Source organism: Cricetulus griseus, chromosome 2, assembly GCF_003668045.3.
Source record: "Cricetulus griseus strain 17A/GY chromosome 2, alternate assembly CriGri-PICRH-1.0, whole genome shotgun sequence".
Lineage (NCBI taxonomy): Eukaryota > Metazoa > Chordata > Mammalia > Rodentia > Cricetidae > Cricetulus > Cricetulus griseus.
In genome coordinates, this window is record NC_048595.1 from 293,105,617 (window position 1) to 293,121,611 (window position 15,995).

At 39.1% G+C, this 15,995-nt stretch overlaps 1 protein-coding gene across 10 annotated transcripts in view; it reads left to right on the top strand.

Moving 5' to 3' along the window:
- The window catches only part of Afdn (afadin, adherens junction formation factor), a 113,214-nt gene that overhangs the window by 32,615 nt on the left and 64,604 nt on the right, over positions 1-15,995 (top strand). For 4 of the 10 annotated variants that reach the window (XM_035440451.1, XM_027401155.2, XM_027401153.2 and 1 more), the window contains exons 2-6: positions 4,395-4,590; positions 7,259-7,374; positions 8,162-8,325; positions 9,946-10,106; positions 13,435-13,592. In XM_035440451.1, the coding sequence (XP_035296342.1) occupies positions 4,395-4,590; positions 7,259-7,374; positions 8,162-8,325; positions 9,946-10,106; positions 13,435-13,592 (795 nt within the window). The remainder of the gene's footprint in view (positions 1-4,394; positions 4,591-7,258; positions 7,375-8,161; positions 8,326-9,945; positions 10,107-13,434; positions 13,593-15,995) is intronic. The other 6 variants (XM_027401158.2, XM_027401156.2, XM_027401157.2 and 3 more) reach the window with 3 other exon arrangements.

A 15,995-nucleotide genomic window follows, 5' to 3' on the forward strand; every position in this document is an offset into this window, starting at 1 on the left:
GTAAGAATAATCTTATTTACCTGACTCTAAATGCAGATCTGTGTTATATATAAATTTGATGCGGTAGCAAAAGAAATGGTTATCATTTGAGACAAGGTTTCCCTGTAGAGCCCAGGTTGGCCTGGAATTTGTGATCCTCCTCAACTGGGAGTATAAAACCAAAACTTTGTTTTCTAAGATCACTGAGAGATTATTTTCTGTGTGGTAATATATGTGATCAGTTTATTATATAGATCATTTCATATTAAATCTTTTTAGTGATTGTGTTTTATTAAATTTAATTAAAATAATTTCACAGTTCTAAAAATGAAGCCAAGTAATAAAGTGTAATTAGAAAATATGATACTGGTATGGTGGCACATGCCTTTAATGTCAGCACTTGGGAGGCAGAGGTAGATGGATCTCTTGAGTTAGAGGCCAGCCTGGTCTACCAAGTTCTAGGGTAGCCAGGGTTGTTTCACAGAGAAACCTTGTCTTAAAAAACCAAAAAGGGAAAGAAAAAAGACAAGAAAATATGCTTTCCTCATTGATGAGTGCCTTTTGGTTCATCCTCTTATGGGTTTTCTTTTCTTTTTCTTTTTTTTTTTCTTTTGAAATGTAATCAAATGGATGTTGTATTTGTTTCTTCCTTTTCTTGTAATGGATTTTTGTGAAACTTGGTGCCCTAATTTGCTTTCTGTTGATATGTTAAAACACTTTCCAAAGCAACTTGGGAGAGGCTTTATTTCACTATATACTTGTAGGTTGCCTGTCTGAGGGAAGTCAGACAGGAACTTAGGGCAGAAACCTGGGACTAAAACCACAGAGGAATGTTGCTTCCTGGCTCACCTGCTGGCTTATGAACAGCTAACTTTCTTGGGTATCTCTTACCTACCTGCCTAGGAATGAATGGTGTCAGTTACAGTTGGCTGATCCCTCTCCCATCAGCAGTCTCTCATAAACATGGTGCAAAAACAGTTTGATTTGGGCAATTCCTCAGCTGAGGTTTCTTCCCAGGTGACTTATTGCCATGCTCTTGCCTTTGTACTTAGGTTGTTTTCAGCAGCACTCCACCAGTGTCCATAGGGGCCTTCTTGTCACTGCTTAGGTGCAGCATCTCATCTCCTTACATGCTGTCTCAGTTAGGGTTTCTGTTGCTGAGAAGAGGCGCCATGACCAAGACAGCTCTTACGAAGGAAACTATTAATTGGGGCTGGCTTACAGTTTCAGAGGTTTGGCCCATTATTGTCATGGTGCAGAAACATGGCAGTGCGAAGGCAGACATGGTGCAGGAGAAGCAGCCGAGAGTTCTACATCTGATCTGCAGGGAGCAGGAAGAGAGAGAATGACAGTGGGTCAGGCTTGAGCTTCTGAAACCCCAAAGTCCACCCTTCAGTGACACACACCTGCAATAATACCACTCCCATGAGCCTATTCAAACCACCACACATGCCATGTACTGGATTTGGTTCTCAGGCAGTTCACATTTTTTTGTATTGTATCCTATCCTTGGTGGTAGGACCACAAAAGTAGGATTACTGTTATAGTGTATGTGATTTTTGCAAAAAAACTACCAGTCTGCTCCTTTGAGATGCTTTCCCCCCCCCCCCCCCAGCCCCACGAGTATCAGAAGTTGTCAGATGTTTGTTTCACGATTTCCCAACTAGGGTTGAGGCCTCTTACTGTTTGTTGTATTATCTTGAGATGGTTTTGCCATGAATAGGGTGGTTTATTCTTTTGTATATTTAAGCGCTTATTCACCATTTTGATAACTTCTTGAAGTTTTTTTTTTTTTTTGGCCTATTTTTTAAAAAAATTGGGGTTTTGGTCTTTTTCTGAATCATAAATATACTTTTGTGATGCAAGTTGGAAATTTCTTGTTAGTTGTATTATGACATAAGAGGTGTGTATTCATTTTGGACATGGACTCACTTGGTAGCTCTGGCTGGTTTGAACATAGCCTTAGTCTTCTGTGTGCTGGGATTTGAGCCACGTGCTACCAGCTACCACACCTGGCCCATAGGAGTTCTGTGTATATTTCTTAGCATTCCTTCAGATGCTTTAGGATTTTGAGCATGAACTGTCTCCCTGTTCCTATGCTGTGATGCAATTTACTGTGCTTTCTTGTACAGTTTCTTTTTGTTTCTTCCCACCTCCATTAATTGAAATGAAGAGACCCTCAGAATGTCCAGAGGCCATCTCCTAGGGGATTCTAGGTCTCAGTAAGTTTCCTGTTGGCATTGACCACCACAGGCAGAGAATTTGTTGAAGTTAGCCAAACTGGCCTCCTTTCAGAAGTGCTAAATAATGAATATTGGAAAAAATTTCTTAATATACAAACTGTGAGAAGCCCATAAGTTAGCAACCTGCAACTGACTACAACCTAGTTGGGTGAAGAGCTGTTTAAGAAATCACCCCTGACCTCTGTCCTCCACAGACATGCAAGGCATGCACACATATTTACCCCTACTCTAAGTTTATCGAGTAGTGGTTGTTTTCCATAGTCTCCTTGTTTAGTACAGGCTGGCCTAGAACTTCATTACCTAGCCCCAGCTCAACTCAAACAGCAATCCTTTTCTGCCCCAGTCTTTCTCCAGTGCAGAAATTACAGAGTGTACTAATACGTCTGGCCATAGTTTTGTTTTCACAGTAATTACTAGGGGTTGAAATGGGGTCTTTTATTTATTTATTTATTTTTAACTAATAAGGAAACTGGAGTATATCGCTTCTGGTGCTCTAGGTGTCTTTCCCCCCACCTATTTTCCTATTCATGTATCTACTGTAAGGCCAAAGAAAATAATTACTATCAATTCTCTTGAGATGGAGGCAGGGGCAGAAGCTGTTTTTCTGTGGGTAATGTACTTAACCCCTCTGTTTTCCCCCACTTAGCGCTGATGATGATAGAACTCAACTCTTAGATTGGTAATTAAATGTAAAATTCTTAATATCTAACATTTAGTGAAGTCTTTACTGTATGTTAGTTACTTACAATAATTATTACAGCTTGCCCATTGGGTCAATATAAACCCTATTTGATTTTTATTACTTTTAGGTCTGATAAAACATGGTAGACTTTTCACACAAACCAGATTTAGGATTGGCTGAGTAACGAAACAAAATGTTAATCTTAATTATTAAGAAATTATTCTGGTTATAAGTATACATGGCTATTCTTGTGGAACGTGAAATTAAATTACCCATTAACACTTATGTAGTGTTAATTGAAATCATGTCCAAGTTTTTTATAGGCTTTTTTATTTCAGCTTGACAAGACCTGGAGAATTGTTTGATTACACATATTAGTAGGAGTTCCAAGTGTGTGGCTCTGGGGTGAAGACACCAGTGCTCCTCATTCTCCTGAGGTCTACTACTTTCCTCTTTTTATCACAGCTTTGTGGAAGGGCAGTAGGTGACTATACCAGTAAGAGAGATTTATACTTGAGTTTCCTTTCTCTGTAAGGGTGCATGGTACAAAACAGATTTACTGTGAAGACAGTGTAGCAATTTACCACTGCTTGCCTGTTAGCCCCATCTAAAAAGAATTGATTCTTCTTGAGGTTTAGAGAAGCATGCTTTCCCTGCCTACTAGTGGCAGGCATGTGTCTGGGTGGTTTTTGTTTTGCTTTGTTTGCTTGGTTTTGGCTCATCAATACCAGGTGATTTGGATTACTTGATATTTCTCAGAGAAACTGATGTCTTCCTGACAGGCACATTTGACTTGTTTTATTATTATTTATTATTAATCATTCTGCTACAGAGCAGTTTTGTACCATGAACATTTACCTACTTTTATGGTGTGATACCTTTCAGTACTAGGATTACAGACATGTACAGTTGTACGCTCAATGGTGAGATCTTGAGGTGGGATTTAGTAATAGTATCTGTTAAACAGCATGGTCATAAAGACATAATCAAACAATGCATGCCGTGCCATGGCTGGCACTGGCTGAGGCCTCAGTAAATGTCAGCTGCTGTTAATACCAGCTGCTCAACTGCCATTGTTTTATATGTGAGAGGTAAGGCAAAGAGAAACTCTAGAGCAGTGGTTCTCAGCCTTCCTAATGCTGCAGCCCTTTAATACAGTTCCTCATGTTGTGGTGACCTCAACCATAAAATTATTTTCGTTGCTACTTCATAGCTGTAACTTTGCTACTGTAATGTAAACATTTGTGTTTTCCAGTGGTCTTAGGTGACCCCTGTGTCTTAGGTGACCCCTTCGAAGAACTAGTTGAGAAACACTGCTCTAGACAACTTGCCCAAAATCATACTAATACTAAAAATCCATTGCTTAACTTCTAACATATTTGTGGTAATACTTTGAAAAAAAAAAAAGGTGGATAGTGTTTTCATTTATTATTACTAAAAAGTGAATATTTTCAGAGTAACTTCCCCAATAACATTTTGTTTTCTTGTAGGATCTGGAGTTTCATGGAGTCATGAGATTTTATTTTCAAGATAAAGCTGCTGGAAACTTTGCAACAAAATGCATTCGGGTATCTAGCACAGCAACCACTCAAGATGTGATTGAAACCCTGGCAGAGAAGTTCCGCCCTGACATGCGCATGCTGTCCTCTCCCAAGTATTCTCTCTACGAAGTGCATGTCAGTGGAGGTCAGTGGAGGCTATGTCCTGACCTGGGGCTAGTAGTTTGTCCAGTGTGATAATCAGGTCCTAGGGCTACTGCTCATCTCCTTTTTTTTCTTTCCTCTACCCAACAGAGTGATTGGCAGGATGGCAACCTTTTTTAAGTGTGAGAAGTAGTTAAGTTCTTGCACATAACATTTATTAAAAGTTATGATAAATGTATTTTATATATGGTTATTTCTTTAAGTACCATTAACATTTCATTAAAACTTTCACCCAGTATATCTGAGTGTCTTGTATATCAATGATATCTTGTGCTACATGCTTTTGTAGGAAATCTCGGGAATAGATGATAATGTCATGATTGTATAGGTCAAGTCAGTGATTCTTACCATCATATTTTTACATTCTGTTAATAGCACATTATTCTTTGGGAACAATAGGCCATCTTGAGGAATCTCCTTATATATTTTGTAACTTCTACTTGTTTTAACATTAGTAGTTGTTGTATGAGACATGAACAAATATGTACTCACCCAGATAGAGAATCAGCAACAGCCCAAAGCCCAACTTGATGAGCCACTGAGTTTTTTTTGGGTTACTTAGAGGTTACTTGTAAGGGCAGAAATGACTCAAAGACAGCTGTGTCACAAAAAAACCTATTTTAGCATGGATGACAGCTCTTGAAAGCTGAAAACCTGGAGCACACATACCACACATCTCAACAGACCAGAGTAATACTGGTCTCTGCTTCTTTTACATCGGGTCTGAGAGGCTCTCTGTAGTCCTTACTGCCTGTATGTGTTTGTGGAGGTAGGGGGCCTAGAGAGTTAGGTCAGTTTTAGGGATGGGCTTCCTGAGCTCAAGGTGCTTTCCTGTAGGGATGGAATGTTTGGTCTCCCTTTTAGTAAACTCTTAATGTGCTTTCCTCCAAGGAGGAGGTTTTCTCTTTTAGGAAATTGCTATATATCAACAGTTAAGAAAAGTGTCTTGCAACTTGATACCACAAATTAGGCTAACTAGAAATGCAGAAATGTAAACATTTTATAGCTGCTTTTAGAAATGTGTGAAGTACAACAAATACAGCTAAAAAGGCTGTATATGGTACAACTCTAATTTCAGTACCTCTTAATTTTAAGTATGAAGTTTTTAAAACAATAGATTTTTCTTCATTTTTATGTAGACAGCTTTCTTTGTAAATTTCAAATAAGACCGAAATGTATTTTATATGTGGGATTTTCAAGAGTTACAAACACCTTTTATCAGAAATGTATAATATGATCCATATTTGTTCCTTCCTTTATGATTATAAGCTTATTCCCTGCATAAGTGATACCCGGACTAAAGTCAGAAAGTGTTCTCAGTTCAGGGTGATTTTCTTTCATCTGCAAATCTCTATAACAAGGTTACCAAGGAAAGAAACTGGTGTTCAGTCTGTGCTGCTTGGTTATTATAATTCCACCACTAAGGGCCTTGGGATAATAGAGATTAGAATTTGAGTTCTAAAAATACGGTTTTGATTTAAAAACAAAAACCAAAACCTCTTTCCCCTCCCTTCATGTGTTCTTCCTTATTTTCTTCCTCTTTGTTTTTCGTTTGTTTCATGCTGTGGATCAAAGCCAGGATCTTGAGCATGTTAGTCAAGCTGTCTGACACAGAGCTAGTTACATTTCAAGCCTCAGTGTCCAGTAATGTTTAGGTAGTGAATCACTAGGCCAAAAGAAATATATGGCACTTCCATGTATAATGTAGATTCAGATAGTATTTAACAATGAATGAAAGGAAAGCTAAACTTTGTATTTCATTGTTGATTACAACGGCTACTAATGAGAGTTGTGCCTCCTGAGCCTGGTGAGCTTCTCTGACACAGCACTTTCTTTTGCATCCATGTTATACTGACAGAAGATTTGCAGCAGACTGTTATAGACCAGGAGCCCACTTGGAGCCAAGGGTTCTTAGTGTCTGGCAGGTACATCTGCTCCACTTACACATACCAGAGCTCATTCATGGCCCATTCTCCCTGGGCACCCCTTCAAGTCCACTTTGTTTTTGTTGGCTAAAGTCCAGGTTCGAACCTTGCTTCAGTCATTAGGGAAACGCGCACTTGATTATTTGTTTATTTGTTTAATATTATTGGGGCAGGAGGCACATGTCGTGGTATGTGTGTGTCTGGAGGTCAGAGGACACTCTCATTGAGGGGAAGGCTGGTGCATACATGACTTGAGACAGATGATGGCCTGTTGCCATTTCTTGATAAGGACTGTCTGGTGAATCAGTGGGGTTGTATGTATCATTAACATGATCTCCTTATTTTCTAGTTGCATATGGAATACTCATCTCTTTAGTTTTCTTAGAGCAGAAAAAAGCAAGTGTTCTTTCCTGGTCAGTCTGGCACTGGACCTATGATGACAAGCACATTCACTAGCAACAAAATATCGAACTATTTAAAACTGATTTAATATTCTTAACAATACATTTCACCTGGTTAGTGTCTAGCATGGTAGAACAACAGCAGCAAGGTGCCAAATCAATTAAAACTGATTTAAAATTATAAACAATACATCTCAATCTCTTAGCAGGTAATTGAGAGACTGAAGTACTTTATGTGCATAAATTAAATGTATTTGACAAATATTGTGCTCATGCCATGAAATGACCACGGCTTGTTCTTTTTTTCCCATTTTATGTTTTGAAGAAGAAAGAAGATTAGACATTGATGAGAAACCTCTAGTTGTACAGTTGAACTGGAACAAAGATGATCGGGAAGGTAGATTCGTCCTTAAGAATGAGAATGACGCCATTCCAGCCAAGGTGGGAACAGTCCCCGTGTCTGATGCCAGCTTCAGTCCAGGGCTGGATCCCTGGAATGGACAGGTTTATGTTCTGTCGTGGGAACTTCTCTATGCTTTCTTCCTATAGTTCCTTTTTCATTCTCCTTGTAATGAAGTAGGTTTTTTTCCATACCATACCATAACTATTTTTTTCTTCTTTATGTATTAAACTACTTAAAAACAATGTAGTTTTGTGTGTTAATAGGCCAACTTTGTAGGTTGAAAATTCAAACTAAGAAAAGCAACTCATAAACAAGATGTGGAAAATAAGTCAAGACATTTTTCAGAAATAGGTACAACTTTGGTTGAAGAAAAGCAGCTTATAACAATTGCTACCATTTCATTTGTAGCTGTATAAAAATATTTATTCAGTAGCCTTTTACCTCCATATTTTTCACTAGAGCCCCTTCTCTCAGGTTACTTTATAGTAACTTTTTTGAGATATTTTCTGATTTGTACCCTATTTTCTTTTTTTCAAAAATATACCCTATTTTCTATGTGAATTTGGATTTTTGTTTTTTTAGTTTAAATTGAGGTAGAATTTCCAGTGAAATGCATGCCCCTTGAGTGTACAGTTGACTTGGTTGTGAGAGATTTTACAGTGTCACTCAGTTTAGTCAGGCTATGGGGTGCTCCCCTCCCCAGTCACTTGCTGTTTGAGTTTGTATACATGTTTGGCTTACTGAGGTGAAGGCAGCGGCAAAGCCTAAGCAGCCGGATGTGGTTCCTGAGCATGGCTAGTGAGCTAATGATGCTCCTTTTACCAGAAGGCTCAGAGTAATGGACCCGAGAAGCAGGACAAGGAAGGCGTTATCCAGAACTTCAAGAGGACTCTTTCAAAGAAAGAAAAGAAGGAAAAAAAGAAGAGAGAGAAAGAGGCGTTGAGACAAGCCTCAGATAAGGAAGAAAGCCCTTCTCAAGGGGATGACGGGTAAGTCTTTCTGGAGATAGTTTGGTCCCTGTGTGTGCTATGAACCAGGTGTGTATGATACAGCTAACTTGACTCAGTTTTGGGTAAGTGATGGCAGAGCTGAGTGAGACTGCCAGGCTTACCAGGAACTGAAGCCCTTCCATGTAGCGGGTGCCAGCCAAGGGAAAGGACTACTGCTTTTAGGCAAACACTAGTTAACATTGTTTTTCCTGAGCAGACCACCAAATTCAGTTGTCCCTATGTCTTCAGCTAGTCTTTTGAAACTCACTTTTATGCTTTAGGTCCCAGAGGCAATTGTGGTTCCTCATTTAACTCATATAAATTGGCCAGAATTGGCAGGGCTAGGGAGTCAAGCAGACTTCCCTTTTAAGTTTGGATGCACCTTGGGCACTCCTGTTCTGTCGTAAAAGCCCCATGGTAGGTGTAGCCTCTGATGAGGTGATACCTGGGTAGCTGATTGTGAGGAGGAAAAAGTTGCACGGATATACTAGCATCCTAGAAAAGGAGAGATCAAATATGACACCTTGTGGCTTATTTCTTTCCTTAGTTTATTTTATGAGAGGTACATTATATGATTTAGAAGATGAACTATTTCAGATGAATTAAGTAGTTAAACCTTATAGCTTAAAGTGTGACTTTTTGAAATAAATTATTTTATAATTACATGTTGATGACAATTATGTTGATATTGTTAAAAGTTCATTTAAGTATTTAAGGGTTTTTTTGCTCCATCATACCTTATATTCGGTTTCTACCCATCACTTTGTATAGTTGATTTCCTTTGCAGAAATTTTTGGAGCAGTATCCCTATGAAAGTTTAGTTTCAGGAAATTTTGGTGTATCTTTTAGGTGTTAAAAACAATCATGAAGCTGGGCAGTGGTGGTGCACTGCGCCTTTAATCTTTAATCCCAGCACTCAGGAGGCAGAGGCAGGTGGATCTCTGTGGGTTCGAGGACAGGCTGGTCTACAAATTCAGTTCAGGACAGCAAGGGCTTCACAGAGAAAACCTGTCTTGAAAAGACAAAATCCTCAAACAACAACAAAAACCCCCAAAATAATTATGCTATTTAATGTAGATTCTTCAAGATTCCCTATTACTCTAAGGTTCTTTAACATTGCTTCTTATATTTGGAATGTTGTCTTGTAATATCATTTGCTGTGTTTTTGCATAATGCTGCTAGAAACTGAAACTTATATTCTATGCATCTTTCTTTTCATTGTTTTCATTTGTACATGACAGCTAAGTTGTAAATAAAGTTCTACTTACAGATTTCTTAGTCTGTTAGTTTGTATTTGAGAGAAAGTGTGTGTGGTTTGTTTTGTTTTGTTGTTTTTTGAGACAGGGTTTCACTGTGTAGCTCTAGCTGTCCTGGAGCTCACTCACTTGTAGACCAGGCTGGCTTCTTACAGAGATCTGCCTGCCTCTGTCACCCAAGGTGTGTGCCACCATCACCTGGCTGACAAAACTGTATTTAATCTCATGGTAATTAGTACATGGTAGCTATAAATAACAGATCTATAAGGGGACAGGTGTAGACAGATAACATTTGCCATTGTGCTATTTGTATTTCTAAGAGGAAAAAATGTTCAAAATATTGTTGATGATCTTTTTTCTACAGTGAGAATTCTCGACTGGCTGCTGAAGTTTACAAAGACATGCCTGAAACCAGCTTTACTCGAACAATTTCTAATCCTGAGGTAGTTATGAAACGGAGGCGGCAGCAAAAGCTTGAAAAGAGAATGCAAGAATTTCGGAGCTCAGATGGGCGGCCTGACTCAGGTACAGAGAGAATTGTCTTTCTTCATATTTCTTCTTCACTGTATTTTTGTATTTGTACTAGCTGAAGACATAGGGACAACTGAATTTGGTGGTCTGCTCAGGAAAAACAATGTTAACTAGAAATACATGCTTCAATGTATTCTTCATACATTTCTTCACTGTAAAGTGTATTCAGTTATACTTTTATATATGTATTTCTAAAACTAAAAAATAGGTGAAGTAGCCTTTTAGTAGCAGTTGTATCCTGTGTGTGTCTTACATAGAATAAGTCTCACTTAGAGACAGACGAGACAGATAATTACCACAATTTTGAAAATTATTAACTCATACTCTCTTTCACTATGCATTGCCCTCTGCAAAGTCATTGGGTAGAAAGTATGTCAGTCAAAGACTCACAGCCATTATTAAGAGAAATGAGCCAGCATTGTGGTGTGTACTTACACTCTCAGTTTCAGGAAACTGAGGCAAGAGGATTGTTTGTTTGAGGCCAGCCTAACTATATAATTAGATTGTATCTCAAAAATAAAACAAAAACAGTTCCTTTTTTATAAGGTTGCAAATAGTAAAGAAAATACTCTTTTAAAGATTCAAGTTCTTGAGCCTGTAACTTAGTACCTCCTACAGTGTGTTTAAGTCCAAAAATACATTGGTTCAGGAACTTTTGCCAGCATAGTGGCTCATGCCTATAATTCCAGCACCTGGAAGCCTGAGGCAAGAGGATTGCCACAAGTCTGAGGTCAGCCTGAGCTGTGGTTCCAGGCTAGTCTGAGCTACAGACTACGACTACATCTCAAAGCAAAACAGAACAGAGGGAGAATGAGCAAAGGAAAAAAAAAATCTCCAGTATAGGAGAAGTAGCAGAAAATCAAAGCTGAACTTGCCTACCAAAGGAATGAAATTAGACCATTTTTATATTACCCAAGAAACTTGAGTAAACTAAATATATTAGGAAAGTAGCTGTTTACTAAGGAAGTCAACAATTCAATATTTTGTCAGCGTTTTGAAAAAAAAAAAAGATTTATAATAGTTCGTGTATGCATTCCCACATTTGTGTGCTACTGCCCAGAGACCAGAAGAGGGAGTTGGGGTCTGCAGAGCTGTGAGCTACCCATGTGGTACTGGGAAATGAACCTGGGTACTCTGAAACAGCAGCAAGAGCTCTTAACCGAGTATCTCTTCTGCCCTGTTTTTTGTCTGTTTAAATAAATCCCTGAGAAAGTGTACCTCGATAGCTATCCTACTATGGCTTCGTGCTAGTCTTTGAGACTGGGGATAGAGCATGCTGGGATACCACCACTTGTGTGAGCATGATGAGAGAGTTTGTAATTTTCCTAGGACTTGCCCCCAAAGTTTTAATGATGCAATTTTCCTATCCTTAGCTGTGTTTTGGAATTTGATCAGGTATTCAGGCCCACACAGCCTTTGCTCCTGAACTTGTAAAGCATTTTTAAACAACACCTTTAAATAAGAGAGATAATTCACTTTCTAGGATGTCTTCAAAATGTAGCTTGATCCAAAAAGTGCCTCATGTATTTTAGTTAGTTGAGTTGATTTTTAAAATTACAGTTTCCTTGCTGAATTTACCTTGTGTTGCTGACTCTTGTTTTAAATTTTACTTATTGCTTTTGTAAATGCACATGTGAGTGCAGGTGCACACATACCCAAGTACACTTGTAACAACTCTCAGGAATTGTTTCTCTCCTGATACCATGTAGAATCTGGAGATTGAACTTGGACAAGGTCATTAGGTTTGTTTGCAAGTGTCTTTACTACTGAGCCATCTCACCAGCCCATGATACTTTCACTGTTTTATATTGCTATCTTGTTTTATTGCTTTCTTTCCTTCATTCATCTGCTTGTTTCCTCTTGAAATCACAGATCATTCTTATACATAGACCTTTGATGCCTAGTATTTCAGTCATTTCATTATCTTCAGATTTAGTAATTGAGGAGTTATAGGAGTTGTAGGCAATGTATTCTATTTTTCTACATTTCTTGTGTTTCTGTCTGCAGTTTGCAAATACGTTAGCTTGGTTCAGGTATTCTTCTTTCTTCTGTCTTCTTCTTTCTGTTGTTTTTGTTGAAACAGGGTCTCACTGTGTAGCTCTGGCTGTCTTGGAACTTACTATGTAGACCAAGATGGCTTTGAACTCACAGACTCACCTGCCTTTGCCTGAGTGCTGGAGTTGGACCAAGAATTCGAATTAGTTTTAATAATAAAAACTCAGTCAGCTATCGGGGAGTGAAAGCTGAATCATCAGAGAAGCAGAGCAGCCAGCCCGACTAGAGCTCTTACCTCTATCAGTGCTGAGACTGCCATGAGCTCTTGTCTCCTCCTGCCTTACATTCCTCTCTTCACCCAGCCATATTGCTTCCTGTCTCCACCTCTTTAGTGCTGGGATTAAAGGTGTGTGACTCCCAAGTACTGGGATTAAAGGTGTGAGCCACCACTGCCTGGCTCTGTTTCTCTTTTAGATTGGATCAATTTTGTGTAGCCCAGGGTGACTTTGAGCTAAGAGGGCTCTGTCTGTCTTTGCCTGCTGAATGCTGGATTTAAAGGTTGTGCCACCCCTGCCTGGCCTCTATGACTGACTAGTGGCTTAGCTCTGCACTGTGATCTTCAGGCAAGCTTTATTTGTTAGATCATAAACAAAATATCACCACAGTGAGTAAAGGCTTGTGTCACCATATCTGGCTTGGTTCAGGGTTTCTTAATCTTGAGTTATTAATAGAAAAGAGATTATGAGAGTCAAATTGACAACAATGTGGCATATGTCTATTTCCACTAAGAAGGGAACATATAAAGAACAGAACACCTGAGGAGATCTAAATTGCCCTTCCTGTTTCTAGGCCCCTTCAAAGACTATACCTACCTAAAATGTTTAGTAGTTTATAGTACCTAGGATAGAAACAGCCCCATCATGGTGGCAGACCCCTCATGGAAATCTTTGGACTTAAGTATCTGAGGTCTTCTGGTTCCTAGCTCACTTTCATAATATTGTTTTGTTTAGTGGATCTAATACTTTTCTTCAGATGAAAGTTTAAAAAGTAGAAGTGGAGGAAATGGGTCTTGTAGTGTAGGGTGGCTAAGGAAGTTGGGACCAGGGGAAGTTGAACAGTAGATGAGAACTGTGCCACAGACAGACAGTGGAGCCCTTCTTCCCCACTTCTCTGTAGTAGAAGCCAGCCTCAGGTTGGTACTGAGTGTATTTGTACCACCGTAGTTGGGGCTTTAGTACCCTTCTTGTAAGTTATCGTGACTGTTGACAGCCTCTGTCATTGACTTGAAATAAAGATGAACTCAAAGATGTAAAAACATTTTTTCTAGGTGGAACATTGAGAATATATGCAGACAGTTTGAAACCAAATATTCCATACAAGACAATCCTGCTGTCTACTACAGACTCCGCAGACTTTGCTGTAGCAGAATCTCTGGAGAAGTATGGTCTGGAAAAAGAGAGTCCCAAGGACTACTGCATTGCCCGGGTATGGACTGTGATCAGTACTTCCCCCAGGTTATTTATGCTAAAGTGTGTGTGTGTGTGTGTGTGTGTGTGTGTGTGTGTGTGTGTGTGTGTGTGTGTGTGTGTGTGTGTGTTCACTCACATGCATGACCCCCTCCATTTACATACACTTACAGGAATAATAAACATAATAAAAAGTAATGTTATTTAAAAAAGAGATAACTTGAATAAACATAGCCCAAAGTTGTTCTACCGAAAGATAACATCATTAACATTTTGATAGACGCTCTTCCAATTTTTATTTTGTACATATATTTTATGACTCAGAGTTGCAGAGGAGTACAACCAACTTACGTATGTGCAATTATATAATATATAAGTAGAATATCTCACAGTGCTGCACATTGGAGATTCAGAAAACCTGGTGGGTGTTCAGTCTAGTATGTGGGGGTCCGTATACATAGAGGATTCAGGTATACAGCCCCAGTTTGAAGAAGATCTGAATGCTCCCTGGAGAGTCACTGATCTGATCCTCTATTGGAAGATTTAAAGATGCTCGGGTGGATGTCAGAAGGCAGTGGCTGCAATGATAGAAGCAAGTGTCCATGAAGAGTGGGGTGGGGCTTGCATGTGCTGTCTGCTTTCTTTCTCCTCCTGCTGGCCCCATATTCGGGGCTGATCTTCCCCGAATTTGAGTTGGTAGGACAGCCAACATTGAAAACGCACTTACAGTTTACTCATCTGTCAATCCAGCCATCAGAGGTAGCATAATTGTATTTATAAGAACATGGATTTAATAGTCACCTACAGCTTTTTAGAGGTACTCTACCTATTTATGGCTCTAGTAATCAAGGTGTATAGTAATTGTTTATATCCTAGAATCGACTTTGTAACATTAAGTAAAAATGCAGCATATTTTCTATTTAGCCATAAACCAATTAGAAATTTGTATCCTCTGAGTCAGCTGTAATTATATACTTATTTATTCCAGTATATTTGTCCAGTTAAAACTGGCAGTAGTTTGTGTTTTGCTTTGGAAGGAAGGGTTTATTTTGGCTAATGGTTTGAGGGTATTCACAATCCATTGTGGTAGGAATGCATGGCAGCTGGAATGTGAGGCAGGCAACTTGTCACATTTTGTCCATAGTCAGGAAGCAGAAAGAAATGAATCCTAACAGATTTTAAAACAAAGATGGCCCTGTGTCTTATTACAGCAAGTGATTTAAAAAAGAAAATATATTGTGTATGTGACAGTGTGCACCTGGGAGAGAGGATGGAGGCCAGCTTGACTTTTGGTGTCTTTGTCACTTCCCACTTTTTTTTTTTTTTTTTGAGCAGGCTTTCTCTTTACTGAACCTGGAGCTATTGTCTTGGCTTGGCCGGCTCATGGCTCATGGGCTTCAGGATCCTCTATTTCCTCTGCCCCCAGCCCTGATGTTATAGACATGTGCCTCTTTGTTTAGGTTTCTGTTGTTGCTCTGTTTTAATATTTTTATTGTTTAAGCATTTTTGAATGCATATAATGTAGTTTGATCATATTTACCTCCCAGATCCCACTCACTCTTCTCACTCCTTCCAGATTGCCCCCTACCCCCTGTCAACTTGATGTTCCTGCTTTTTAATTTTATTTTTTTCCCAAATAATTCACTTGGTTCAATTTTGTGCTTCAAATATATTTATTCATGGGTGTGGAGCCATCAACTAAGCATGATCTGTCTACCAGGGATCATTTCCTTAAAGGAAACCCAGTCTCCCTCCTCCAGAAGTTATCCACTGTCCAGAGCTCATTAGCTAGGGCTGGGGGCTTGGGAGCCATTCTCCACTCTCTGATGGAAGCATTGACTGGCCCCATCTGATGCTGGTCTTGTGCAGGCTCCACCAGCTCTTGGTGAGTTCCTGAGTGTGGTGGTTCTTCTCTGTTCAGAAGACATCCTTTCAGGGATCATTACCCATTGAGCCATCTTGCTGACCCATTCCTTTTCATTTTTATTTTAGTTTCTATATTTAGATCAGTGTGCTCATTTTAAGTTAGTATTTATTTTGATTTTTTCTTTCATTGGGATGCCCAGTTGATGCAGCAACATTGCAGAAAGGCTTTGTTTCCTCCCTGTGAGTGCTTTGTTCGGTCACTTGTTTGATTGTTGTGAGGGTGAGTTCATGCACTCTGCTCTTTGTTGATCTTCACATCTCTTTGGCCTGGACTGTAAATGTCTAGAATCTGAAATTTGGCATTGTTCCATTGTTTGACAAAGGGAGATTTTTATATAAATCTGATACTAATATTCCATGGAACTACATGGCTTGGTCTATGATAATAAACTTTGTAACATTTCCATGTTCTTAAACTAAGTGGCTTGTTTTTACTGTTAAAATGAGAAAGTAAAGTAACCATTTTATCAGGGACCTAGAGTTGTAGAAGCAGACT